Source organism: Salminus brasiliensis, chromosome 7 (genome assembly GCF_030463535.1).
Source record: "Salminus brasiliensis chromosome 7, fSalBra1.hap2, whole genome shotgun sequence".
In the NCBI taxonomy this organism is placed as follows: domain Eukaryota; kingdom Metazoa; phylum Chordata; class Actinopteri; order Characiformes; family Bryconidae; genus Salminus; species Salminus brasiliensis.
In genome coordinates this window covers 38,531,143-38,559,045 of record NC_132884.1, presented here as the reverse complement: position 1 = coordinate 38,559,045, position 27,903 = coordinate 38,531,143, and the positions used below count along the sequence as shown (strand labels likewise).

The following is a 27,903-nucleotide window of genomic DNA, read 5'->3' as shown; positions in this document are numbered from 1 at the left end:
TCGAGCCGAGCCGTACTTGAAGCTGGAAGGGCTCTCAGATCAGCTTTTGACCATTGCCATCAAATACGGAGTGGCTGGTTGGTCCATTCTTGGCTTTGTAGGCCAGAGTGAGGGTTCTGAATCTGATGCAGGCAGCAGCTACAGCAGCTAATGTCTCATCCATTCCCTCAAATAAACATCCAGAAGAACCCCAGATGAATACATACTTGCACATTAAGGGTGTTAAGGGTGGTCTCAGTTTAATGCTGTAAATATCTGTATCCATATTTGGACTTGAAAGTGGGTGTGGCCTAAACCTGGCATTTACATAAAATATAATCCAATTCAATTGCCACAGGTGTGTAGTGACAGATCTTGTAAAGTTAGAATGTCTAAATATATATATACATATTAGAAATGCACCGATCCTTTTTCAGTTCTGATACCGATACAACTTTTAATATCGGTCGATACCCGATACCAGCCTGATTCCATTGCTGAATTAATAAATCGTATACTTCACCATGTGAGAGAGACTTAAGGCATCAGGATTGACTTGAACATTACTTTATATAATATAACAAATTAACACAGAGATATAAATGTACTAAATTCCCATTTGTCATTTATTTATTTGCACATTTAGTGCAGCCTCACACCAACAAATTAAATTAAAGGATCGGTTCCATGGATCGGCCTAATTATCCAATACTCTATCCAGCTAATTTTGTTAAAATAGGGACCGATATCCTAATATCGGATCGGTGCATCCCTAATATATAAATATACATGTGTGCATGTTCAGCTCCATTGCCACAGGTGTGTAAAATCAAGCCCCTAGCCATGCAGTCAGCCTTTCTTCCACACATTAGTGAAAGAAGGGGAGGTTCTGAAGAGCTCACTGAACTCCAGCGTGGTTCTGTATGTAATAGGAGACACCGCTGCACAAACAGCAACAAGTCAGCTGGTGATATTTTATAATTTCCTCCCTCCTAGATCTTCCTCCATCAGCTGTGAGTGGTATTATTATTATTGAACAGTGGAAGAGTTTAGGAGGAACAGCTCACAGAGAGCAGCTCAGCCACCGAGTGTCTGTCAGACCACGTAAAGTTACAGAGCGGGGTTGGGAGGCTATATATATACTGCACTTTTATTATTGTTTTTTAAATATAGAAAATTTTGGTTTGCATACTATATATATTACCATCAGACATTTAATGGAACTTTTAGCACTTTTTCCTTTCATGCAGTGTTTTGTTTGGTTCTAAAACCAAAAGCTGAGTTTAAGCAGCTTGCTTTAAGGCCACACACTGAAGTTTAGTATATTTTTACATAGAGACGTGTACTTAAAAGAAATGTGAATTTTAAACACCAAATAAAAAGCTGTTGCATTGTGGTGATTTTTATAGTTTCATAGCTCTGAAACGTTTTAAATGTGCAGTTACTCAACCAGTACATACTGTTCTTATTAAGCATTATCAGGATTTATAGCCATTTATTGAGTATTTAAGTCAGAGTTGGTATTAGTATCGGTACTCTGTATCGGCAGATACTTGAAAATCTGGTATCGGAAAGGAAAAAGTGGTATCGGTGCATCCCTACTTCTAACTAACAGCATAATTAGAAAACTATGAGACTATGAGAGATGTTAGTATACCGTATTGCTTTACTTTATTATTATTATTATTAGTAGTAGTAGTATTAGTAGTAGTAGTAGTAGTAGTAGTATTATTAGCAGCAGTAGTAGTAGTAGTATTATTAGCAGTAGTAGTATTAGCAGTAGTAGTATTAGCAGTAGTAGTATTAGCAGCAGTAGTAGTAGTAGTATACAATATTAGAATTATTATTATTAGAGGTTGGTGTGGCGCAACAGATAACACCACTACCTGCCAGTGAGCTACCACACCATGTGGAACACTGGGGTTTGATTCCTGGCCTGGGTGACTGGGTGCTGTGCTACACCAATAAGAGTCCTTGGGTAAGACTCCTAACACTACATTGGCCCACCTCTGTAATACCAGTAACCTTGTAAGTCGCTCTGGATAAGAGCGTCAGCTAAATGCCATAAATGTAAATGTAAATTATTAGTGAAGTATTGGTGTTTGTTATATTATTCAGACACATCAGACAAGCCGCAAAAAAAAAAAATATTTTAAGTTTGACATTTTTAAATACAGTATTACCATTATACTGCCTAAGACTAATGGAAGTCAATGTAAAGTCATTTTGGAGCATTTGTATTGGTCCATTTGTCATGTAATTAAGACACAATGTAAAAAACAACTGCCAAATTCATCTTACGTCGAAAATGAAAAAGATGGCGACTATATCTTAATTTGGCCTTGTTCGATTGGATACAGTAAACAGTAAGACTGACGGGAGATCAGTGATTTGTTCAGCTGTAAGCCCGCTGAGTTAGACACACTGGCCTACTTACTGTACCGCAACACACTCCTTACACCACGTGAAGTAAAGCGAGCGCTGTAATCCCATCAGTTTAAACCACACAGATATTGAGATGGAAGATTAACTGTATCAGAGTCCCTGTGTTCACTCCAGGCACTTCTACCAGCATTTTTTCCTTCACACACCTGGATGCATGAGGATCCTGGACTTACCATGCGTGCACACACTCACACACACGTTTGAAGTCTTATCTGTGGGACAGTTTGGGCACATGTTACATCATTTCAATATGAATGAGGGTATGAAGGGGTGGGGGAGGTCGCAGACAGCAAGGGAGGATGGGAAATGCGGTTTCACGCCAAAGAAGAGAGTTCTTCCATACGCAGTTAATGTGGGCTGCCTTTGAAGTCTGAGCTGAGTGTGAAATGAGCTGCCGGGGTCGCGCACACTCACGCAGACACACACACACACACACACAGGTATCTTTGTTTGGACTAAGTTTTTTCTAAGCCGAATCTTAAAACCCAGGCCTAACCCAAGCCTTAACTTCAGCAACCCTTTGATTTTGAAAGGGCCCATCTGTTCCCTGGAGGGCCACGTGACCATTACACTATATGTCCAAATGTTTGTGGACACCCCTTTTAATGAATGCATATAACCACTTTAAGTTGCACCCATTGCTGTCACATATCTTGTCTAGTCCTTGTAGAGAAATACTGCCAATAGAATAGGTCGGTCTGGAGCAGATAAGCATGAACCTATTGGTACCATGCTGCCTAATGCAAGGTGACATTCTTGTGTCAAATCCTTACAGCAATCCTCCTCCAAAATCTAGCAGAAAGCTTTCTACCCTGGACAGTAGAGACACTTACTCCAAAAAAAAGCAGGATACACTTGATTAATACCCTCAATTTCAGAAGAAACAGTGAACGAGCAGGTGTCCCAATACTTTTGTCCTTGTTGTATATAATAATTTAACTCCTAGCTGCTGTTCTAGTTCGGCACATTAGCACTTTAAATGCTATACACACCTGTATGCATTGCTTATTCAAATCCATACACCCATTCACACTGTTCCAATCTCCCCCCTCTTCACACACACACGCACACACAGATACAGTGAAAGCCCTCTAATTGTGAAGAAATAGGAGGTGATAAAAATGTGCTACTGCAAAGCCATTGAAAATCAAGGCAGAGCAAAAAATCCTTTCCCACTTCCTTATTCATTTATGTATCTGCTCTGGCAAGCATATTCAGATTGTTTGTGCAATTGTTTGTGCTTGGTTTGTTTGTTGGCTTTCAGCGTGTGTGTGTGTGTGAGAGAGAGAGAGTGTGTGTGTGTGCTCTGCATTTGATAGAAATGGATGTACATTCAAGCAGCAGATTTAGCCATTGTAATTATGCATGAGGGCTCCTTAATGCAGTCAGTACGCGCAGTTCTACATGCGTGCGAGTGTGTGTGAGTGTGTGTTAGTGAGTGAGTGAATGCAGCACATACGAGAGTTTATGTTGACGTTTGCATTTGGAAGTGTGTGTATGAGTGTGTGTGTGTGTGTGTGTGTGTGATGTAGCGATTGTAATGCCAAAGCACAAATCCCATCAAACAACAGAACACTGGGAGAAGGGCCAGAGGCTCAGATCAGAACCCGAGCCGGCTTTGAAAGGGAGGGAGAGAGAGAGAGAGAGAACAAGTGTGTGTGTGTGTGAGAGAGAGAGAGAGACAGAGAGGAGAGACAGAGAGTGTGAAGGAGCGACAGAGGCAGAAAGACGAAGTGTGTGTAGGTTGGTGAGTCAGGAGGAGGCGGTTGGAGAAGTATTGTTGCGGCTCTGGCTTTGAGAGAGCGTGACAATGGAAGCAGAGGGCGTTCTAAGACTCTGAAGGAAGTAACCTGCTCAATAATAAAAAAATAAAAAAAAACAACCAAAGGCTTTAGCTGCGTTCCAATTCAGCCCAGTGTCCTCGCTTAGATGTGTCTTCCGTTTACGGCTTTTGCTCGCTTTATCTTGTCTGAAGGATGACAGTGACGGAGGTGGGGAACGAGGGTTAAATGCAGTGTAATGAGAAGGGAACCTAAAGAAAAGCAGAAGAATGGAGGAGTGTGAGAAGAAGGAATGAAGGGGAGGAGATAAGGAGACGAGAGCAGGGAGTGAACGGGTGTTAGAATGGGAGCAGTTTATCAGAGCTGGCCTAAAGCCCAAATGGGGGTTGGATGGTTTAAGGATGAAGGTGCTTTAAATGGTTCTTGTAGTGACGCCATGGAAGAACCACTTCTGGCTCCATGAAGGACCATGACTGTAACAGAGATGACGTGTGAAATGAGGTTCTTACGGCTCTAAAGAACCTTCCCTCGAATTTCAAGACTCACTCGACCCATTAGTGATCTCCCCCTATCACGTGTAATGCTCCCAACACTGGCCTCCTCCAGCACATGTGCAACCAGCCACTGCTGCAACATCACCAGGCAACTAACCGGGTACCCAGCGCTGATGCACCGGCTAGCAGACCCCCATGCCGGTCACTTAGCATCACACTGAGGCTAGGCAGGGAGAGAGGGAGCCATCTACCCACCCTGAGAGAGAGCTAAGGCCAAATATGCTCTCTCTCAGGCTTCATCTGCTGCCTTTAATTTGAAGCTATGAGAGAAAACTGTAAGGGGGGGCTTCTGCTTTGTGGTGGGAAGCCTGGAAGCCAGCTTGATAAGTGGAGCCAGAAATGATACATGACAGGGTTAAAAGGGAGGTGACGGGGCGGTGGAGGGTGGCGATGACTCTGGGGCTCAGTGGTCTACTGTGCTTTCGCTATGGCCCGGAGGCTCCCATGCTCCCCACTTTGTCCTCAGCGGCCGGAGTCTGAGAGAGCACAATTGGTCGTTCTCCCTCCAGGTGGCTAGATGGCGCTCTCTCCCCTCATCATACTTATGAAATGATGGCAGTACAGGCATCTGTTAGCTGTTGTGGTAAAGCTGGGGACCAGGCGCTTTCCTCTGAGCGTGTCGGCTGCCAGTTGGAAAAGTCCTTGCCCTCCTCGTGCCGGGAGCATTGCTAGTGCCAGGAGCTAGGTGGAAGGGGTGGTAGTCCCAAATTGGGAGGAAAAACTTTATATAACTTTATAGTTTTTGGGAATGAGGCCATCTTTTACTCATTTAACTATGCATAGTGACAGATATATTTGGCCAGGGGTGCCCAAACCTTTGCATTCTACTATATTAAATGTGATTATTTCTGGTATTTAAACCCACACAGATATTGTAAAAAAAAAAAAAAGAGCGAAGGGGCTCTTTAACAGACCATCTCTAAGAGCGCACTGATGGCTCAGCTCCAGAGCTTAATGCAGCCTTTAACTAGCCGATCACTGTTAAAGGAGACATCGTCATCTGCTTCAAAACAATGATGAGCGAGAGAGCACTTAAACACAGGGAACAACAGCACCACCCACACAGCTCTGCTGGACTCAGCCCTAAAACAGAAGGAGGAGTGTGTATTCAGGCCTCAAGACAGTGACTCAATGCACACATTTCCATTATAGACGCTTCATACAATATATTCTCTTTCTGCAACTCTGTCTATGCATGTGATGAGAGAGAGAGATAGCGAGAGAGAGAGATAGCGAGAGAGAGAGAGATTCTCAGCAGGAGAGGATCATTCTGCTGAATTTAACACACTGAACACTCAGATTATACAGTGGGCCTCTGCTGCCATTGCTGTTTGGCAGAGGGGGAGTAAAGGATGAGAAGATCCAGGCAAGAATAGAAAGAAACTGGGGTATTATACAGTGCTATTATCTCTAAATACACTGTGGGTTGGTTTCCCAGACCGGGATTAAGCCTAGTCCTGGACTACCTTGTCCTTTCACTGGGGAATATTCATTCAGCATGCTGTGTAGTCCAGGAATAAGATGAATCCCTATATGCACACATATGCTCAAATGTTTGTGGACACCCCATCTAGGAAATGCATTCAGCTGCTTTAAGTGGCATCCATTGCTGACCCATAACACACACACACCGATAATATATTATAAATATTACCAATAGAATAGGACTCTCTGGAGCAGATAGACATCAACCTATTGGCACCGTGCTGCCTAATGCCAGGCGTGGGATAGAGGGGTTTAAAGCCCCCCAGCATTGAGCTGTGGAGCAGTGGAAGAACTGTGTTTTCTGGAGTGATTGATGGTGCTCCATCCAGTACTTTTGGGATGAGCTGGGGAGTTGGGAATGAGGTTGGGTGGTGATCATCATCCAACATCCTGACCTCAATAGCAATCTTGTCACTGAATGCAATCAAACTATCACAGTGATGATGCAAAATCCAGCAGAAAGCCTACCCTGCACAGTAGAGACAGTTACTCCAAACAATGAATGAGAAGCTGTCCCAGTACTTTTGTCCATGTTGTGTATTTCATTATAATTTTGTTAAAAACACAACAGTCTCCTATTCTCATGTCCAGATCTACAGACAGAAACACCTTGTAGATGGTCAAAGGAGGGGTCAACAGAGCACCACTAGCAGAAAGAAAGGCTACAGTAACTCAGATAACCACCAGCTTCCACTTCTGTCAGTCAAGAACAGAAAGCTGAGGCTGCAGTTGGCACAGCCTGGCCAACACTGGACAGTTAAGGACTGGAGAAATGAAGAAAAGAAGCCTGGTCTGATAAATGCATTTCTGCTGAGGCTCACAGATGGTAGATCAGATCAGAATTTGGCACCAACAGCTTGAATCCATGGACCCAACCTGCCTTGTGTCAACAGTCCAGGCTGGTGGTGATGGTGTAATGGTGTGGGGAGCTTCCTCTTGGCACACTCTGGGCCTGTTAATGCCAATCAAGGATCGCTTGAATGCCACAGCCTGCTTTGAGTATCGTTTCGGACCACGTGCATCCCTTCAATAGCGGCTACTTCCAGCATGATGGTGCTCCATGTCTCGAAGCAGGATGGGGATATCATGTTATAAACAGGGAAGAACAGATGAAAAAAAGGTGCAGGTGGTATTACAGAGTTAAAACGAATGAGAAGGGCAGATTCTGTCACACACACACACACACACATACACTCTTAGGCAGAGTGAATGGAGTGTGTAACGCTCTTGCAGAGGCAGCTCCTTGCTAATGATTTAAATTGACTGCACACACTCCTTCAAGGAGACAGAAGCGAAGCATTGAGAATGAGTGTTTACCTTCAGCAACACTAACCGACACTAACGGACCATTTACAGCACATTTTACAGCACATTCAGCTGAGCTAGAGGGCCTATGGAACACACACACACACAAACACAAACACACACACACAGGCACAATGAAGCTCACAAGATCTATAAAGAACAGTGTGTTGCACAGCTCTATAGGAAGAGATTTTACCAATGATTTACAATCAACAGGCTAAAGCAGGCAGTGTTATTCACACACATACACACACACACACACTCACACACACTCAAAATAAAGAAATCATCATGATTATAAAGTATTTTTTTAGTTATCTCAAAATTATTTTGCATAACATATTCGTTATCTGCTGTTTTGCCACTGTCACGCAAAAACCTTGTCTCTCCATTTTTAATTTTTTGACATAATGTGAATCTGACAGTCGTTCTTTACATTGTGTCCAAATTGTGCCCCCAGCCCATTACACACAGGAGTTCAGGAGGTGCTTCTCCTCCAATAAAAATAAGCTTCTATAGAAAATCTGCCATCAATAAAAATTGCAAAGTGCTGCCAATGCTATTTTATACACACACACACACACACACACACTCAAATGCACAAGAAAAGATCTGCTGCATAGACAAAATGACCAGCAGCAACATACTGGACTGCCAGGTCACTAATCAGATCTTAGGACAATACATATCTCAGTGCTTCAGCATGTTGCAGTTTCTTAAATAAGCTAAAACAGACTCAGGCTTCTCTTACAGTTCGGAAAGTAATGTGGTTTAGGTGCGAAAATTAAACCTGGACACTGTCCTCAGGTTACACTACTGTCTATGAGTAAAGAGACAGTGAGACCACACTCTTAAGGGTGTAATAAGGTCACTAAAAAGGTTTTTATGGGATACAGTAGACAGACCTTGTTTAGGACCCTAGAAAACTGTTGTTGTAACTGAGAAACGTGACTGTGAAGAAGCTCTTCAAGTTTTAAGTTTCAAGTTTCAGGTTTATTTGTCCTTTGCACAACATGTCAGGACATTTATGCATTGAAATGCTTGTGGTGAGGCTCAGGTTGATGCTCTACAGCAGGACAAAACTATATACATACTAAACATATTAAAATAAAGTTATATAAAATTATAGGAAATAAATACAAAATACACACAAAATATACACAAAATATAGAATATACAAAGACAGGAGGGATCTGTAGAAATCCTCTGACTTTTTTTAAATACACAGGCGCACACTTCATAGCAAATCAAATGAAATACATTAGTATTGCGCTTTTCACAACTGGAGTTGATACAAAGCAGCTGTAAAGTACTGGAGACCTAGACTTGAGTAAAAGTACAGGTGCTCTATTAGAAAAGTGACTTGAATAGAAGTAGAAGTTCTACTGAACATTCTCTGCTCTCTATAAATCCATTCAGAACTAACTCTGTCTCTTTTTACCTTCTCTGAGTAAATGGTCACCCAGCCCGACCTGCTGGAAGATTGCCTGCTGAGGTCCCCTCTACCTGCGTCAGACCAGCTGCCACCTACCAGTCCAACCAGCAGGCCCCCCACCCACCACGCCAGACCAGCTGCACACCCTCCTACCACTGCTACCTGTTTAATGACCATGTTAAAACCTAAATGGCCTCTATTAATATTAGCACTATGAACTATTATTACTCTGACTATTGCTGACATGACTATATTTAAGTTCTACTACACCATGATTATTATATTATGATTATGATCAGAGCAGTTCAACAGTTTAGATGGTTTGTTAGATTTTTTAATCAATAATTTATAAATAGTTCTGATCAGAGGAGGACGGGTCGGGTCCCCCTTGTGAGTCTTGGTTCCTCCCAAGGTTTCTTCCTCCAGCTCTGAGGGAGTTTTTTCTTGCCACTGTCGCCGTTGGGGCTCACTGGGGGTCTCTGATCCTTCATGTCTCTTCTGTTATTTCTTTGTTTCTGTCTTTTACTAATTACTAATTATGTGAAGCTGCTTTGTGACGACAACAGCTGTAAAAAGCTATACAAATAAATCTGACTTGACTTTAAGCTCCAGAATTAAGTGACAAAGTGAGTATTCAGGATTTCTTGTACTGCAAGTAGTTTATTCTAAAAAGTACTGCTTAGGTACTGAACGTAAAAGTACAGTCCTGTGTTCTGTAGTTCTTACAGAAAGCCTCTGGCTGTAGTAGAAGGACAAGACTGTAGAAGACTGAGTTCATGAACATGAGGCTTCAGTTCACTCTCTAAACAAACTCGCCCAAAAGAGAGAGAGAGCTGAGCAGACCTGACTCAACCCGCCACATACAAGAGCTTCATCTGTAAAACCAGTGAGGAGCAGCTCAAACCCCTGAGCTTCACTGTCTGTAAACTCAACTACAGCTGAAAGATCTCAGCCCATTTGAGGCCTCATATGTGTACCATATTGGGCCATATTGTGAGGGCTGGACGACTGGGTCAGAGCATCTCCAGAACATCAGGCGGATCTTGTGGGGTATGTCTGGTATGCAGTGGTCAGTGCCTACCACAAGTGTTACAGGAAAGGACAATCTGTGAAAAGGCGGCAGGGTCATGGGTGCCTAATGCTCACTGACTGATGCTTATGGAGGCCCTATCTCACAACTCACCACAGGACCACAGGACACAGAGTCCACATATATATATATATATATATATATATATATATATATATATATATATATATATATATATATATATACACCCAGTACAGTAGCCTATATTCAACAGGACCTGTCTTCTACATATAGCACTGTAATAGGATTATGTAACTGGGAACACTATAAGGTTTTTATATTTGACCCAAATAGCTGGAGAACAGCTAGCCAACACCCACACACACTCACATACACACACACAGACCTGCAAGCACAATCACACACACACACACACACACACACACACACACACACTAAAGCAACTACCCCCGATCAGAATGACTGGACTGCTGGTCAGCCTCAACACATCAGCAGCTCTAAGATCGCAGCACGCTTCTCCACACGTTCCCCAGCCTGAGGGCCATGGCCCACAACTGCAGCCAATCAGTCTTCCTCTTACACACACACACACACACACACACACACACACACACACACACACACACACACAGCCAATCGGACCACTCCTTACATGGACAGCCTCAGCCAACCAGGAGGGCTAAACGTTCTGCACCTGCCAAGCGCTACGCCATTTATCTGCTCTTCTACACATTTTTCACACATGAAAAGCACGACAGATTGCCAGGATTACAGAAGTGCCGTTTATTGTGGATTATGTGAGGGGGTTCGTGAAGTCCGGTGCCTTCAGGTAATCCAGGGACGAGGTGTCTGAGCAGAGAGTGCATAAAGACACAGTTAATACTGACCTGCACACGATAGAATACCTCCCTGCATGTTCTTTGGCCATGATTACTATTTTTATAAATTACTATTAATAATAATAATAAAAATAATAATAATAATAATAATAATAATAATTATTATTATTATTATTATTACTATTATAAATGCAAAACCATAATAGTGAACAAAATAGGCAGGACACACATTACACAACATTTGTAAATAAAACTGTGGTGTTGTTACTGTTGCTATGGTATCGCTAGGTGGTTGCTATGGTGTGGTAGGCAATTGCTAGGTGGCTGTTGTAGTATTGCGCATTACTCTGGTGTTGCTAAGTGGTTGCTATGGTATCCTAGTTTACACTATGGTGTTGCTGAGTAGATACTAGATGGATCCTATGGAGTTGGTAAGTGGGTGCGATGGTCTTCCTACGTGGCTGCTTTGGTTTCACAGCTGTTGCTATGGAGTGGCACGGTGCTTGATATGATGTCAATAGGTGGTTGCTGTGGTGTTGTTAGGCGGCTGTTATGGTGTCTGAAAAGGAGTACTATGGCATCCTAGGTGCAGCTATGGTATTGCAAAGAAGTTAAAAGGTGGTATCTATAGAGCACCATGTTTCCAGAGAGCACAGTTTGACTCCACAGCTCAAAGCTGGGGGGCTTTATACCCCTCTAGCCCACGCCTGGCATTAGGCAGCATGGTGCCAACAGGTTCATGTTTACTATCTGCTCCAGAGAGTCCTCTTCTATTGGCAGTACTGCTCTGCAGGGACTAGGCAAGCCATGGGTGTGCACATGCACATCTGTGTCAGCAATGAGTGCAAATTAAAGCAGCTAAATGCATTTATTACAAGGGGTGTCCACAAATATTTGGACGTATAGTGTATGTAGTATGATATGCCCAGTCTTGCCCAGGTCATCAGTGTCTTAACCTGGCTATTATTCATATCACTGTTGAATTCGACTTCAGTAGGTGTCGTTTTTCCGGTCCTCTGAATGTGGAAGTGTGTGGAGTGTGGAGTGTATTCCGTGCTTCCAGCGTTCCTGCTTGCTCTTCCTTTTTCTGTGGGTGCTCGTTGGGCACAGTTTGCTTCCCTTTGCCAGCATCCCCAGTGCTTTGTTTTACTTTCAGTAGAATTAAACTCGAACATACATCCTGTCGCTTCAGGCCTCTGTGTGTGACACTATGGTGTGTGTGTGTGTATATGTGTGTGTGTGTATATGTGTGTGTGTGCACTTTGGGTTAAGGCAATTTCACAGTGTACAGGGACACTCAGCTCTTCCTGTAAATGGTCTTCGGCACTAAGTGCTATTAAATCAGGAAACCAATTACATTGATCAGAGGGCTCTGATGAAACAGCACTGCAAGTTTAAGCGTGTGTGTCTTAGTCTGTGTGTGTGTGTGTGTGAGTCAGTGCAGTGTTACTGAGGATTGGTGTCATTTTAAGAGGAGAAACCAGACCCAATCAAAACCCAGTTAGAAACCCACATATCATGGGTATGGGTTCCATGTTGGCTGTTCACATGGATGCCCACCTGGGTCAGTGGTGGGACCAGGAGGGGTTAAACATATCTTATCTGGGTTGTACACTGCACATGGAGCCTAGATGAGACCAATGTGATAATAGGTAGGACTGTACCAATGGGACACATTTGGGAAGCCCAACTGGGACCCAGTAACAACACATGTACAAACCCACTCAGAGCCCTTGCCCACCTGGAACCCACCTTGCTGGTCATGTCATACACCACAGTAAAGCTGTGGCCTAAAGGTTAGAGAAGCAGGATTGGGCCCGGAGGGTTGCTGGTTTGAGCCCCAGGACTAACCTCAATGTCCGAGGTGCCCATGTCTAAGGTGCGCTATACACTACATGTCCAAATGTTTGTGGACACCCCTTCTAATGAATGCATTTGGCTACTTTAAGGGGCACCCATTGCTGACACAGATGTGCAAATGCACACACACATACACACAGCTTGTCTAGTCACTGTAGAGGAGTACTGCCAATAGGATACAACGTCCGGGAGCAGATGAACAGTAACCTGTTGGCACTGTGCCAATTATCAGGGCTGGGATAGAGGGGTATAAAGCCCCCCCAGCACTGAGCTGTGGAGCAGTGGAAGAACTGTTTTCTCTGGATGGATGGATTCATTTTGGGTTGAGGAGTTGAGGATGAGGTGGGGTGGTAGTCGTCCAACATCCTGAACCCACCAAGCTTCTCCAAAATCAGAAAGCCTTCTTCCCAGAACAAAAAGCAGGATAAAGTATTTTTTAATAGCCTTGATTTCAGAAGAAAGAGCAAGTGTCCCAATACTTTTGTCATCATATTAATATTATATCGGAAAAGGCTGCAATCAGTCTCTAATGGTCATATTTACAGTATTATCATGTGTACTGTTACACACTCTAACTCTACAGTGTGCAGAAGCGGGCCTGAGAAGCGTAGAGGTCATGATCCATCCGGGAACTATCTTACAGGTTTACAAGCTTGACAGCACTTTAAGAAACCATCTGCATATTCACAAAGGAGACTTCATTTCCATACTGCATCCATGCCGGACACAACCCACCGCACTGTCCAGCGCAGTCCGGTTGCCGTGAATAATGCATGAGCCTCAGCAGAACGCAGTCAAAAGGTCAGAAGTTATAGAGGGCAGCTTTCTAGGATTCTCCTGAAGAGCTCATATTACTGCACTCTGATTTTTCTGACCTACGTCTTACTACACACACTCCGAGCACCATCTGTTAACAGCCTCGCACCCAGAGTAACGAGGAGCCTGCTCGCAAACGCAAAAACAGACACACATTCAACATAAGGCACAAAAAAAAACATGCCGTGCAAAGGAAACACTAGATTCAGATCAACCTACGGCTCAGCAGGGAGTCTGTAATCTGGCCACACACACACACACACACACACACACAGAGACATACAAGCAATTACGCTCAGGTTTGTTTTCATGAATTTGTTTCTCCCAAATCCTATTTTGGGAATGTTTTATGTGTCAATTTTAAATCCTGATAGTAAAATGATAATGCAGCCGAGCCGCCGCTGTCACACAAAACCTTGTACTGCCACGTTTTTCACTTTTTTGCATTATATGAATCTGGCAATCGTTCTTTACACTGTGTCGGAATTCCATGACGACTGGACCTATAGAAATGCTCCAAAGTGACCGGGGATAAAATATTTTACACTGACTTCCATTGAAAGCTAAGAAGGTTTTTAGCTTCTCCGGTAAAGTTGTGGTTACGGAGATGCAAGGCAGCTCTGAGTCTGCAAGTACAGCTGTCCAGATTCTGCTCCTCACCAACCTTTCTGAAATATGGTCAGTCTCCACTCACTGACAATAGCTGACCAAAGCACCAGCCTGCTTAGTGTTGCCAGATTGGGTCAAATTCATTAGTTAGTAGTGATTGTTTTGATGTGCTTCAAATCTAATTAAAATTTTAATAAATGAATAAAAAGCAAAACAAATCAATTCACAACAATATTGACAATGTCATGCAAAAATCTCCATTTTCATATATTTGACTTTTTGCATAATAATAAGATGATGCAGAATGGTTGTGCAGCTGAAGTGGATTTCACTTCAGCCACAAGCAGTTGCTAGGCTGTTGCTATGTGGTTGCTATGGTATTCCAGGTGGTTTGCTAGCTGGTTGCTATGGTGTTGCTAAGGGTTACTGTTTTATCCCAGGTGATTGCTATGGTGTTGCTAAGTGGTTGCTATAAGTTTGCCATATGGGTGTTACGGTGTTGCTACATGGATGCTAAGGTGTTACCAGGTGGCTTTTATGGTTTCCCAGGTGCTGCATGGTTAATATGGTGTTACTAGGTGGTTGCTATGGCGTTGCTGTATAGATGGTATGGTGTTGCCAGGTGGATGTTATGTGACTCTCTCACTGCTGATCCTTTAGCCTCTCTCGTCCACGCCTGCGTCTCCCCCCTCTTTTCTTCCTCACACTGTTAAGAACAGCTCTTCTGAGCGCAGTGAATAAAGAATGTGCATCTGCTCTCTCTGATCTTCATCTTCTCTAACCCCCCCCCCCCCCACACACACATAAAGAGAGAGAAAGAGAGAGAGAGAGAGAGAGAGAGAGAGAGAGAGAGAGAGATATGGTGTGCATTCATAAACAATTAGTGAACAGATATCAGAGGATGAACAGAATAAAGAGGAGCTGAAAAAGACAGATGATGGAAAACATTTGCAAGCACTGCGTGGTACACTCTCTGTATGTGTGTATGTATGTGTGTATGTGTGTGTGTTGAAATATTCATGCCGATTGAGTCGTCCGTATGGAAGAGGAAGGAGGCCTAACATGAGCTGTCATAACCTTCTGCAGAAGAGGCGCGAGGAGGCTGGGAAATGGCCATGCTAGAGTGAGTGTGTGTGTGTGTGTGTGTGTGTGGTGTTCTATTTATATCACTGCTACTGAAGTAGGTACAGTTTGTTAGGGAGTGTGTGTGGGAGTGAAGCTGGGATACTGTTTACCTAACAGAGAGAGAGAGAAAGAAAGAGAGACATGCAGAGAAAGACAGAGATAAAAAATGAGTGAGAGAGATAGAGAAAGAATAAGAGAGAGAGAGCGAGAGAGAGAGAGAGAGAGAGAGAGAGAGAGAGAGAGAGTCTGTGACATACTGTGGAACAATTCCCTTTGTCCATTTATTACAGAACATCCACCTCATCCAATTAAAAGTGACAGGAAGTTGCAGTCTCTCTCTCTCTCTCTCTCTCTCCCTCTCTCTCCCTCTCTCTCTCTCTCCCCCTCTCTCCCTCTCTCTCCCTCTCTCTCTATGCTTCTCTCTCTGTCTCTCTGTCTCTCTCTGTCTCTCTGTCTCTCTCTCTCTCTCTCTCTCTCTTACCGTTGGTGTGGTTTGACTGTCATTTAAAGCTGAATTTATTTGGTGAAATATTAGCAATTAAATAGTTAATAACAGAAATAATAGTAGTACAATAACTACTATTATTAGTATTGTTGTTGTTGGTGTTGTTGTTATTGTTGTTGTTGTCATTATTTTTAGTATATTATTATTATTATTATTATTTGCAGTTATCATCAATAATCATTAACTAATAATAATAAAGTTAAATTAATTAAATAAATAAGTAAAGATCATAATAATTTGAATAATTAGAGATATACAGTCGTGTGAAAGAGTTAAGACACACCACAGAAGCTTTGTCTTTTTTAATATATTTAAATAGTATATTTATATATATTTATGGACATCTGATCCTCATGTAAACAATATGGAGAGATGAAGGTAATGTAAGTACACCAATAAACTGAATAAATGTCTTTAAATATACTTTATAAAATGTATTTCATAAGATTTCATAAGATTTCATAAGGCAGGCGGAAACCCACACGGACACGGGGAGATCACAAAACTCCTCACAAACAGTGACCGGAGCAAAGGTCGAACCCATGCACCACCTACAGCGCCCCCCCCCCCCCCCCCCCTTGAATTATATCTTCACATTCTCATCTGGACTGCTTTTACAGGAAGTGTGTGGGGTCTTCTTTAGCCTCTCTCTCTCTCTGTCTCTCGCGCATGCACTTTTAAACTGAATCAAGATACAAGTTACATTAGATGGACAAAAGTTTTGGGACACCTGCTCCTTCTTCTGAAATCAAGGGCATTAAAAAGAGTTCATCCTGCTTTTGTTGGAGTAACTGTCTTTACTGTCCAGGGAAGACAGACTCTACTAGGTTTTGGAGCAGAGCATTGCTGTGAAGATTGGACTGCACTCAGCAACAAGAGGGTTAATGAGGTCAGTATGGATGTTGGATGATCACCACCTTACCTCATCATCCCCAACTCTCCAACTCATCCCAAAAGTATTGGATGGAGCTCCACCATCATCCATCATTCCAGAGAACACAGTTCTTCCACTGCTCCACAGCTCAATACTGCTGGGGGGCTTTATACCCCTCCTCTAGCCCACACCTGGCATTGGGCAGCATGGTGCCAATAGGTTCAGGTTCATTAACCTGCTCCAGAGAGTCCTATTCTACTGGTAATACTTGTCTACAGGGACTAGATGAGCTGTGTATGAACATTAGCATGTGTATGCATTGGCACATCTGTGTCAGCCGAATGCATTCATTAGATAGGGGTGTCCACAAACTTTTACACATCTGTATGTGTATTTCTTCTATTAACACGAGCGACTGAGCAACGACAAACTTTCAGGCAGTGTTTTCCATCTCTCTCTCTCTCGCTCCCTCGCTCTCTCTCTCCCTTTCTCCCCACCACCTGTTTGCTATTCTCCGAGTGAGAGAGCCGGGAAACGAATGCAAAACCGCAGACGGCTTTTCTTATTTAACTTTGTTGGAAAAAACTTCGGGGAGGGGAAAAACAGCACACTTACAAATCATTTGTGAACCTTTTCCTTTTTAAAGGGGAGGCGGGGGGGTGTGGGAATAAACTGAGCATGAAGAGAGAGCGAGAGAGAGAGAGAGATTGAGAGAGAAAAAGAGAGAGAGAGATATATAGAGAGAGAGAGAAAAAGAGAAGTGAAGGGAGACAATCTTGTTAGCAGGGCGGCCGCGGCCCGGGGAAGATTTCCATCAGACGCACGTATAGGGAGAGGCATCCATTTAGAAAATGGCTTTTTCTGCACACGCTGGGCCATTTAGCACACCCTGTGACGACTCCTGTTTGGGCTGGAGATAAATGTGCTTCCACACACACACGCACACACACACACACTCGCAGTCCTCTCCCTTCAGCCAGCCCATCCTGCATTCTGTCCATTCCACATAAACTTTTTTTTTTATTATTTTTCGCTTTTCAAACACAAACGAGCCGCGAAACAGAAAAATCCTGTATAGCCCAAATATAAACAGGGAGCTGTATTTGCCTCCCCTATCACTTCTTGGCAGGTATGCGGCCAAGCTGAGCAGCGCAAGGCCAAGAAACACACACTGCGGAGATGAATGGAGCAGCCGAGGCGGGGGAAAAATGCAAAACTCATTTCTTGTATCAACATCCGTTCCATTAACATTCATGTCAGCAAGCAGCTCGGTTAAATTGTAATTTACCGTGGGTTTGGACCTGGCTAAAGGTGGGCAACATGGCAAAAATACACTACACGTCCAAATATTTATGGACACCCCTTCTAATGAATGCATTCAGCTACTTTATGACACACCCACTGCTCAGACAGATGCGTAAATGCATACACACACACACACACAGATGGCTAGTCCCTGTGGAGAAGAACTGCCAATAGAATAGGACTCTCTGAACCACCATGCTGCCTAATGCCAGAGGGGAATTAAGCTGTGAAGCTCTTCTGTTCTCTGGAATGATGGTTGATGCTCCACCCAATACTTCTTGTCGCTGAATGCAATCAAATCCTCACAGCAATGCTCCACCTCCAAAATCTAGTAGCAAGCCTTCTTTCCTAGATGATAGAGACAGTTTCTTCAACAAAAGCAGGATAATCTCTTTTTTAATAACCTTGATTTCAGAAGAAACAATGAATGAGCAGGTGTCCCAATACTTTTGTCCATGTCGTGTAGTCCAATTCACCCACTCTTAGTCCTGGATCTTAGTCACACTAAGGAGGAAGGACGGCAGTTTAAGAGAACTGTGTTCTCTGGAAGGATGGCTGGTGCTCCATCCAATACTTCTGGGATGAGTTGGGGAGTTGGGGATGAGGTGGAGTGATGATTGTACAATAACCTGACCTCACTACTGTGAACACTTTTGTCGCTGAATGCAATCAAATCTTCACAGCAATTCTCCTATGCAAATTCTAATAGAAAAGCTTTCCCTGGACAGCAGACACAGCTACCATTTGAGACATGGATTTCACAAGACCTCTAACGGGGTCCTGTTGAATCTGGCACCAAGACATCAGCAGCAGATCCTTTAGGTTCTGGAAGTTGTGAGGTGGGGCCTACATGGATCACATCAGTGAGCCTTGGGTGCCCATGATGAAGACCACTTTCTCTGTTTCACCGGTTGCCCTTCCTTGGAGCACTTTTGGTAGGTACTGACCACTGCATGACAGAAACATCCCTGGCTGATGTTTTGGAGATGTTCTGACCCAGTCGCCAAGCCATCCAATCTGGTTCTTGTCGAAATGGCTCAGATTCATACGTCCATTTTTTTGTCGTCTTATCAAACAAGCTGCAGCTTCACCAGGGCTGGTTTCACAAGCTCAGGTTTCACTACACTGTCACACTGTGATCCCGAGCTTTATCTAATGTTTGTACAGCACTTTCGTTGCACAGCAGTGTACTATTGATCTGAGCTCCTTCACAGCTCCTGGTAAAGGTCACACGGGTTTCCCATCATCCATTATGTGCTATCTAGAACAACAATGGTTCTACTACCACCAGTCCACAAGGAAATCCATGGAAACCACACCAAGACATCATTTATTCATTTAAACAGCCATCAGGGACGATTTCTCAAAGACAGAGAGAAACCCTACATTACTTCATGTTCACTGATGGACAAATGTATTCGGACACCTGCTCATTCATTGATCATGCATGTTAAAAAGAGCTGATCCTGCTTTTGTGGGAGTAACCGTCTCTACTGTCAAGGGAAGAAGGCTTACTACTAGATTTCGGAGCAGAGCACTGCTGTGAGGATTTGATTGCATCCACCGACAAGACCCTTAGTGAGCTCAGGATGGTGGAAGATGATCACTACCCCCATCTGATCATCCCCAACTTCATAACCCATTCCAAAAGTATTGGCTGGAGCACCATCATCATTCCAGAGAACACAGTTCCCAGAGTTGGGGATGATGAGATGAGGTGGTGATCACCCAACATTCTGACCTCACTAACGCTCTTGTCGGTGAATGCAATCAAATCCTCACAGCAATGCTCTGCTCTAAAATCTAATAGAAAGCCTTCTTCCATGGACAGTAGAGACAGTTCCTCTAACAAATGCAGGATCATCTTTTGTTCATACCCTTCATTTCAGAAGAAACAATGAATGAGCAGGTGTCCCAATACTTTTGTCCATACAGTGTATCTTCATATCACCCACTCTTAGCACTGGATCTTAGTCCAACTGAGGCGGAAGGATGGCGGATTAAAAGAGAATCATCATAATCAGCCATTGCAGCAGCCCCAAAATCTAGATATTATCATAAGAAGGTTACGTAACTCACGGTAACAAGCATAGGGCCGATTTTCCCTCTGAATCGGACCAAATCCATCCCCGTCTGGAGTCACCTCTACAGTAACCTTCATAATGTGTGTGATTTCAACAGAGATTACCACGTTAATAATCCCATATCAGAAATTCGACAGGCTGCAGGCCAGCCGAAGTGTTACCAAACACCAAGCGCCGCTGCCATCGCAAATGCTAATGCTAAAGTCTTTGAGGACTGTGAGCATAATGCCCACACACACACACACACACACACACTCTCTCACACACATACACTCTCTCTGGTGCCAAACCATATGCTGAGTATCAGGCTCCCATACTGAGAGACTGGAAGCCGATACAGTATGAGTGCGAGTGAACGTGGGTGTTGTTTGTGTGTGTGTGTGTGTGTGTGTGTGTGTGTGTGTGTGTGGAAAAGCCGTTTACACAACTCCCTGACAGACTCAGGAGGCAGACTGTCTATGACTATTAATCACTGTCACTGTCATTCAGCACAGAGAGCACAGCTCAACTAATACATCAGCTGTAACCACGCTGCGGTAAATCTCCATCCACTTCTACTGATAATGTGAGTCTGATCTAAACCCCACGGTGCCCCAGAGAGCATACACCAATCAGCCATAGCATTACCACCACCTGCCTAATACTGAGTAGGTCCCCCCTTGTGCCACCACAACAGATCTGACCATTCGAGGCATGGTCAAGACCTCTAAGGGGGTCCTGTTGAATCTGGCACCAAGACGTCAGCAGCAGATCCTTTAGGTTGAGGAGGTGGAGCCTACATGGATCACAGCAATAAGCCTTGGGTGCCCATGATGAAGACCCTATCTCTGGCTTACTGGTTGTCCTTCCTTGGAGCACTTTTGGTAGGTTCTGACCCATCGCAATTTGATTCTTGTCAAAGTGGCTCAGATTCTTATGCTTGTCTGTTTTTCCTGCTTTTAACACCACCATCATCTTCAAGAACGGACTGTTCACTTGCTGCCTAGTATGTAGATCCCACCCATAACAGATGAAGCCACTGTAGATGATGATAATCAATGTATTTCACGTCACCTGTCAGTGGTGCTAATGTTATGGCTGATCGTGTAGGTTATTTAAATATGAAATGAAGAGGTCAGAAGGTCATCCTCTTTTCCCAAAGATTCTGACGCTCGCCAGTGTTTTCTTACGTTGAATTTGTTCGATTTACGAGCACAACGTGATCCGTCGTAGACTTTTTAAAGAGAATTCTTAGGAAGATACTGATATATGAGGCCCAATGCTCATTGAACTACTGTTATCATATCATGTCATATTTTCCAAAGAGTATTTTTTCCTCTGCTGTCACGTCTAGTTCTTGTTTATTTAAATGTTTTGAGCGCTTAGCTTGATTCTGCTTTTCGCAAAATGCAGCAAAAAAAGGCCTCTGTTAGAAATGGCTCCATAAGAAAAGCATGAAAACCCTAAGAAACATTGAAGACTTAAAAATAATAAATAAATAAATAAATAAATTATATATATATATATATATATATATATATATATATATATATATATATATTCACTTTTTTCTCTTTATTCTTATAAGCTACCTAAATTTACCTTAAGATTATTCTTAAAAACGCTTTTCAAACCTTAAATTCTTAAATCTTTGAACCTTAAAATTGTAACTCTGTGATATCTCTCAGCTGCAAACAGATATAATCATTTGTGAGCTGTGTACAGAAGTCACAGAATTGCTATGGTGTTGCTAGGTGGTTGCTATGGTGTTGCTAGGTGGTTGCAATGGTGATTGCAATCCTTTTTAAGTGGTTCCTATTTATAGAGTTGAAAGTGGCTGCTAGGCTGTTGCTAGGTGGCTGCTATGGAGTTGAACAGTAGGTGCTATGGTGTCCTAGGTCATTGCTACAGTACAATGTTGCTAGGCGGTTGCTATGGAGTTGCTTAGTGGTTGCTAGGATGTTAGGATGCTACTAGGCGGTTGCTAGGCAATTGCTATGGTTAGACCAAACAACCTGGAGCTAGTGTTGACATCTCAACAAAGCGTGGATGACTGACAGGCTTGGACCAGGTGCACCACAGCTGACAACACTACGACCACAGATGAGCACGGCACGCCACGACGTTACAGCGCTATTAGTGCAGAGGATAAACAGCAAGACTTACAGATTTCATCTGCTGGGCTCCGGTCACCTGCGGCAGCACTTTGTCCAGCTCCTTCTCTATACGGCTCGCCCAGTGGATCATCCTGAGAGGGAGAGCAAGGGAGAGAGAGAGAGAGAGAGAGAGAGAGAGAGAGAGAGAGAGAGAGAGAGAGAGAGAGATAGGGGAATTAGGATTCCGAAGGTGAACTCAGTGGAACTTATCCCCGAATGAAACATTTGCACTTTGCACATCGCAAACGATCCACATCAGGACGGATTAACACCTGACTTAACATCTCCCCACCAAAACACAGTGAATCACTGAAACACCCACGATTTTCAGCAATGAGGTGCACGCCATGGAGACCAAAATCGAGAAGGGATGTTTAAAAAACACATAGAGGGGTGAAATATATAGCAAAAAATAATATTATAGATATAATATATACAGTATAATATATATATATATATATATATATATATATATTTTCATATATATATCATAAATCGTTACTTCCAACCTCGCAGTGTGATCGGCTGGGAGGTATTATATGAGTGCAAGTATCTTCTATCTGATAATGGCACTCCGACTGCATCCCTGTAAATATCAGTCTGCTTATTTTCCTATAACCAGGCAACAGCCTGAAAGCTGTTAACCCCTTAACACTCCAAGGCTTATCACACACTCAGGCGTATTACTCAGTAACTACAGGAACTTCTGTAGAAACTAGCTGGGCTATTCTCTGTTAATAGAAGCTTTTTAACTAAAGGGTTAAAAAGTACAAGCCGAGAGTGAAGAGTCGCGATTACTAATGATCCTGACGAGCTAACACCATCTTCTAGTCCTCTGTTCACACCAGCAGCAATGCGACCCAATAAAGCAGCTGGTATGTAGGTCTGGGCGATATGGTAAAAATACTATATCACAATCTTGAAATACTTTTTTCGAGATACACATTATATGTCATGAGACATGTTAATCACAGACTAAACATATCAGTAACATCAGATTCTTATAAACTACTATTCAGATCCTCTCCTGTACTGAATACAGTGATTTATATTCATCATCTTCTGCTCTTCATCTAATGAACCCAGTCTAATTACACTGTTAGTAATGAAACCTGCAGCTGATCACTGTTTATTAAGCCCTAACAGTCTTCTCCGTATGCTTAGAAAAGCATAGATAAGTATTGTCATATTGCCCAGCTCTACAGTATGCATTCATTTTCAACGAGAGCTGGTGATTTCCGGCGGCAGGGGGTAGCACAGACATTGACGCTGGATTAGGATTGAAGCAATGTGACGATAGTCAACCACAATCAATCGGGGTGCTGCAGGCTTATGTCTGCCACTGTGAAACGGTGCCCTTTCTTTGTTTTTATTAATGATGGAGGAAAGAAATAATGCTGGAATCAGCCATCATCAAGCTGCAGTCATGCTCGGCCTGGGCTTGAATTGTTATACGCACCCGGATAAAACGGCGGCACTGTTTTTGCCGCAAACAGATGGCAGCAATCGGCAATAACTAATGCAGTAGTCTTCTCAGATTGACTGCACAGACAGTAATGCACTAACCACGTATGAAATTTGCATAGAAATGATTTCCCGTCAGGATTCTTGCCCGATTTGTGGTGAAAATTGGCCGGAATGGTGTGTAATTTGATTTTGTAAGTGTAATGCAGCAACTATAGCCAGTTGAGTGCGGTGAACTAAGTTGGCATATTTACCATCATTTAAATCATGGAAACAAATGGTCAGCTGGAGTTTGGAAAAGCCCACAGGCGATGAGCAGTCCTGCAGATCATACAGTCAATCATACTTTTACTGGAGCATCAGCATGATTATGTAGCTGCTGTTTAAGGTAGGATTGCTACATAATGTATAAATGTATTGTTTTGAGGCATTCCAGCATAAATTCAGTAGGTCAGAAGTCCAACAGCAGTGGCTGGTGCAACACAGCAGTGTTGGTAAAGCCCCGTCCTTCAGCAGATCACATTAATGACCATCTTTACATAAACTTTTCCTAAAACTCGAGAGCTTGGAAGGTCTCCTGATGTTTGCTCAGGTTTTTCTATGTGCAGTATTTCTTTAATTTCACATTTACCAGCAATATCTGCAGAAATACATTTGCTGCCAATGGGGTATTTTGCACATTGAAGGTATCAGACATTGACAGAGAACGCGCCAGTGTAACAGTGTTACAGGAGCCTTATAACGGCTTTATCTAAAACTGCTTAATGGTCTGAGATTTGCAACCAAGGCCTGCGGTCTGAAATTAGCCTTATCTACGCCATGCAGCCTTAGAATACCCCCCCCCCCCCCCCGAGAAAGCCTGAGTGTGTATGTGTGGGTGGGTGTGTGTGTTTACGCATAGCTGCTGGAAAATATGACGATTAGGTCCAACAACAATTTTATTAACATATGAAATAATAATAATAGTGATATATGTTGGGCCTGTTTTATCTGACTGTGTTTTCCTCATTGCAGGTTATCTTGCAGGTGTGGTTTGTTGCACACACTGGAAGGTATTTTGACACACAGGTGTCACACAGCTATGCTGATTTTCTGCTGTTTACCAGTCTTGCTGGGTCTTATGTATTATTTTTAGGACAGGGTTGGAAAACAATTGCTCTACTGTTGTCTTTTTTAAAAAGACAAAAGGTATTGGACAAAAGTATTGGGACACACCTCTAATTCTCTGAATTTGGCTGTTTCATTCAGGTGTACAAAATCAAGCACCCAGTAATGCAGTTTGCCCTTCCACACATGTGAAAGTGAAAGAATGGGTGGTCCTAAAAACACAACAAAATTCCAGTGTGGTTCTGTAATAGGAGCCACCACTGCAACAAGAAGTCAGCTGGTGAAATATCATCCCCCCTAGATCTTCCAATCCTCACACAATACTGCTTTAACCAGCCTATTTAACCTTTTGAACTCTAGGAGTCCCACAGGGCTCTATTTTAGGGTCTATGAAATTGCTGTTACGTGAGAGAGTAATGCAGTTATGAGGGTGAAGAACCAGAGTGTGGGTCTACGTACAGGGTTTAAGGAGTTAAGCTGCTTAAGTGAACAAATCTGACTTGAGACAAGCAATTTAACTCATATTATTAAACTCAACTAGGAACCCTGGATACTACAACAGTTAATAAGTATTTACAGGGCTAAAATAAAATAGTTAATTCACTTGTTAACATACACATTAACTTTATTTAGGTATGCCAGATAAACCATTATACTTAGCACTGAGAGACATGTGGCACTTTATATAAAACACTGTGAAATGTACAGAAACTTTGCTGGGAGCAATTAGCTAGTACGCAGCTGTAGTAGATTTTACAGTTTACATACTGTACATTACTGTACACACAGCACCTACAAAAGACATTGTCATTGTTATTACAGCTTTGTAACCAGTGTTGCCAACTTAAAAATGTTGTTCCACTAAAAACGTAAAAAATATATATATAATAAACTAAAGACTAAAATAAAAAATGTCGTTAATAAAAAATAAACGACAAATCTTACAACTTTTTTAATGTTACTGGAGATGTTTGGAGACTCTGAGGTGAACACACATACTCTTCAGTTGTTGTCCTCAGCAGTGGGGGCTGCCGTGAGCCCCGTCCCACAACACTCACAGTGCTCAGTCTCACAGTCAGAGCAGACCCACACCGCTGACCCTGCCCCCTATTTACAGAGCGGCATGTAAATATGAATGTGTCTTCAGTCTGACATGAAAATAAATCACTAAATTTACCTTACTCTAAGTAAACTTAACCTCAAATCGAACAAAAAAAGAAAGAAAATAAGAACTAAAAGAAGTGTTTCTTTTAAGGTAACTTCGCCCGTCCCAAGCCCAGATAAAGAAGTAGGGGTTGAGTGTAGAGTATCGGTTCCACCCCACATAACAGTGTTTTGATCAAATTTGACATCACACCATTTACAACACAGGACAAAATTGATTTACATAATTTACGTAAAAAATGATTTATGTAATGTGGGTCTGGACAAAGCATTACAGTCATGAAGATATTTTGGGAAGTGACAACTTCAACAACAGAGGACGTTCATTTAGGGGTTTTTTTTACTTAGTTTTCTCTCCCACAACGCTATTCTTTTATTAAACAGCTTTAAATATAAGCAAATGAACATTTATGCAAATTAGGCTACAGCTGATAGCTACTTTCCTTGCTGAGGAGTTGGCAACACTGTTGGCAACACTGTCACTACACACATTTCTCAACACAGCAAATATTAAGACTATTTTAAGCAACAGTTTTAAAATAATAAAATTATAAATATAAATAAATAAATAAATATTATTTTTAAAATACTATTATATAGCGTAAAATGAAGACAATGATTTATTGTATAATTTTCAACATACTAAATATTTTTTTATAGCTAGCAAGAGAAATTGAGCTTGCTAGAGCACCAACACATGTAGCTAGCTAGCTGTACACACAACTGTTTATCCAGTAATGTTACTCCCACACCAAACTGCTGATGTATTTTAGTAAATATCAGCAGACAACCAAATATATAAAAAAATTACATACTAATACTTTATGTTGGTAATGCTATGCACATGCTCTCAATGCTAGAGTACTAGCTAAGGAAGGTGGGTATCTTTATGGTGCCTCTCTCTCCCGGTGCAGTGTGGCTAGCATTACGTAGCAATGCTTGGTGTCAGTTTACTACATCTTCATGGACCGACTGTTTACCGGCTGAAAGATATGAGCTGGAAAAGGCTCGGCTAGTAATGTTACCAAGCTGAGGTAACTAACACACCACTAGCATATGTCTGTTTATCTGAAAGACTGAGGGTCTTCCTAAGTAATAATAACCAAGACACATATAGATGTACACTATATGTCCAAATGTTTGTGGACACCCTTTCTAATGGATGCATGCAGCCACTTTAAATTGCACCCATGCTGACACACATCCATAGAACCAATAGAACAGGACTACATCTGGAGCAGATGAACATCAGCCTATTGGCACCATGCTGCCTAATGCCCATTGAGCATTGAGCTGTGAAGTGGAACAAATGGTTGGTGCTCCATCCAATACGTTTGGGATAAGTTGGGGACTTGGGAATGATGAGGTGGGGTGGTGATCATCTAACATCCTGCTCAAAATGAGCATATTGTGCTTTATAGGATATCATATGGTAAATTCTGACCATGATGCTTTACAGATCTACAGCATCAGGATCTACAGTAAGCCTTTGCTCATTATACAGCAATAATGCTGTGAAAACTACAGACATTTGCTACAGTGTGGTACTGGAACAACCCTAGCTGTACACACGGAAAAAAATCACGATAGAAAATTCTATCAAGGCCGCCCTGCTCTAATAACCCTACCCTTATCTCTCTCTATCCCTCTCCGTCTCTCACTTCCTCTTTCTTTCTCTCTTTATTTGATAGCAGAAGACGTGGTTGGCAGGCAGCTGTAGTGTTTAAGGATGCTGGTGATAAAAAAGGCCTGGGCGCTGACAGAAGTGCTACCCTAAGCAGCCTGAACGCTGGCTAAACGGAGCCAGCCCAGGAATTAAGAGATCAAACGTCTTCGGATCAGGGCCGTATATCTCTTCCTCCACTCTCTCCCTCTCTCTCTCTCTCTCTCTCTCTCTCTCTCTCACACACACACACACACACACACACACATAAGCAAAAGCACTTAACACAACGAGATGCTTAACAAGATCCTGCTGATG

The 27,903-nt window shown here is 42.6% G+C and overlaps 1 protein-coding gene across 4 annotated transcripts in view; it reads right to left on the bottom strand.

The window, feature by feature from the left end:
- cacna2d2a (calcium channel, voltage-dependent, alpha 2/delta subunit 2a) overlaps positions 1-27,903 on the bottom strand; it is a 295,606-nt gene that overhangs the window by 250,613 nt on the left and 17,090 nt on the right. For all 4 annotated transcript variants that reach the window (XM_072684877.1, XM_072684878.1, XM_072684879.1 and 1 more), the window contains exon 2: positions 22,198-22,279. In XM_072684877.1, the coding sequence (XP_072540978.1) occupies positions 22,198-22,279 (82 nt within the window). The remainder of the gene's footprint in view (positions 1-22,197; positions 22,280-27,903) is intronic.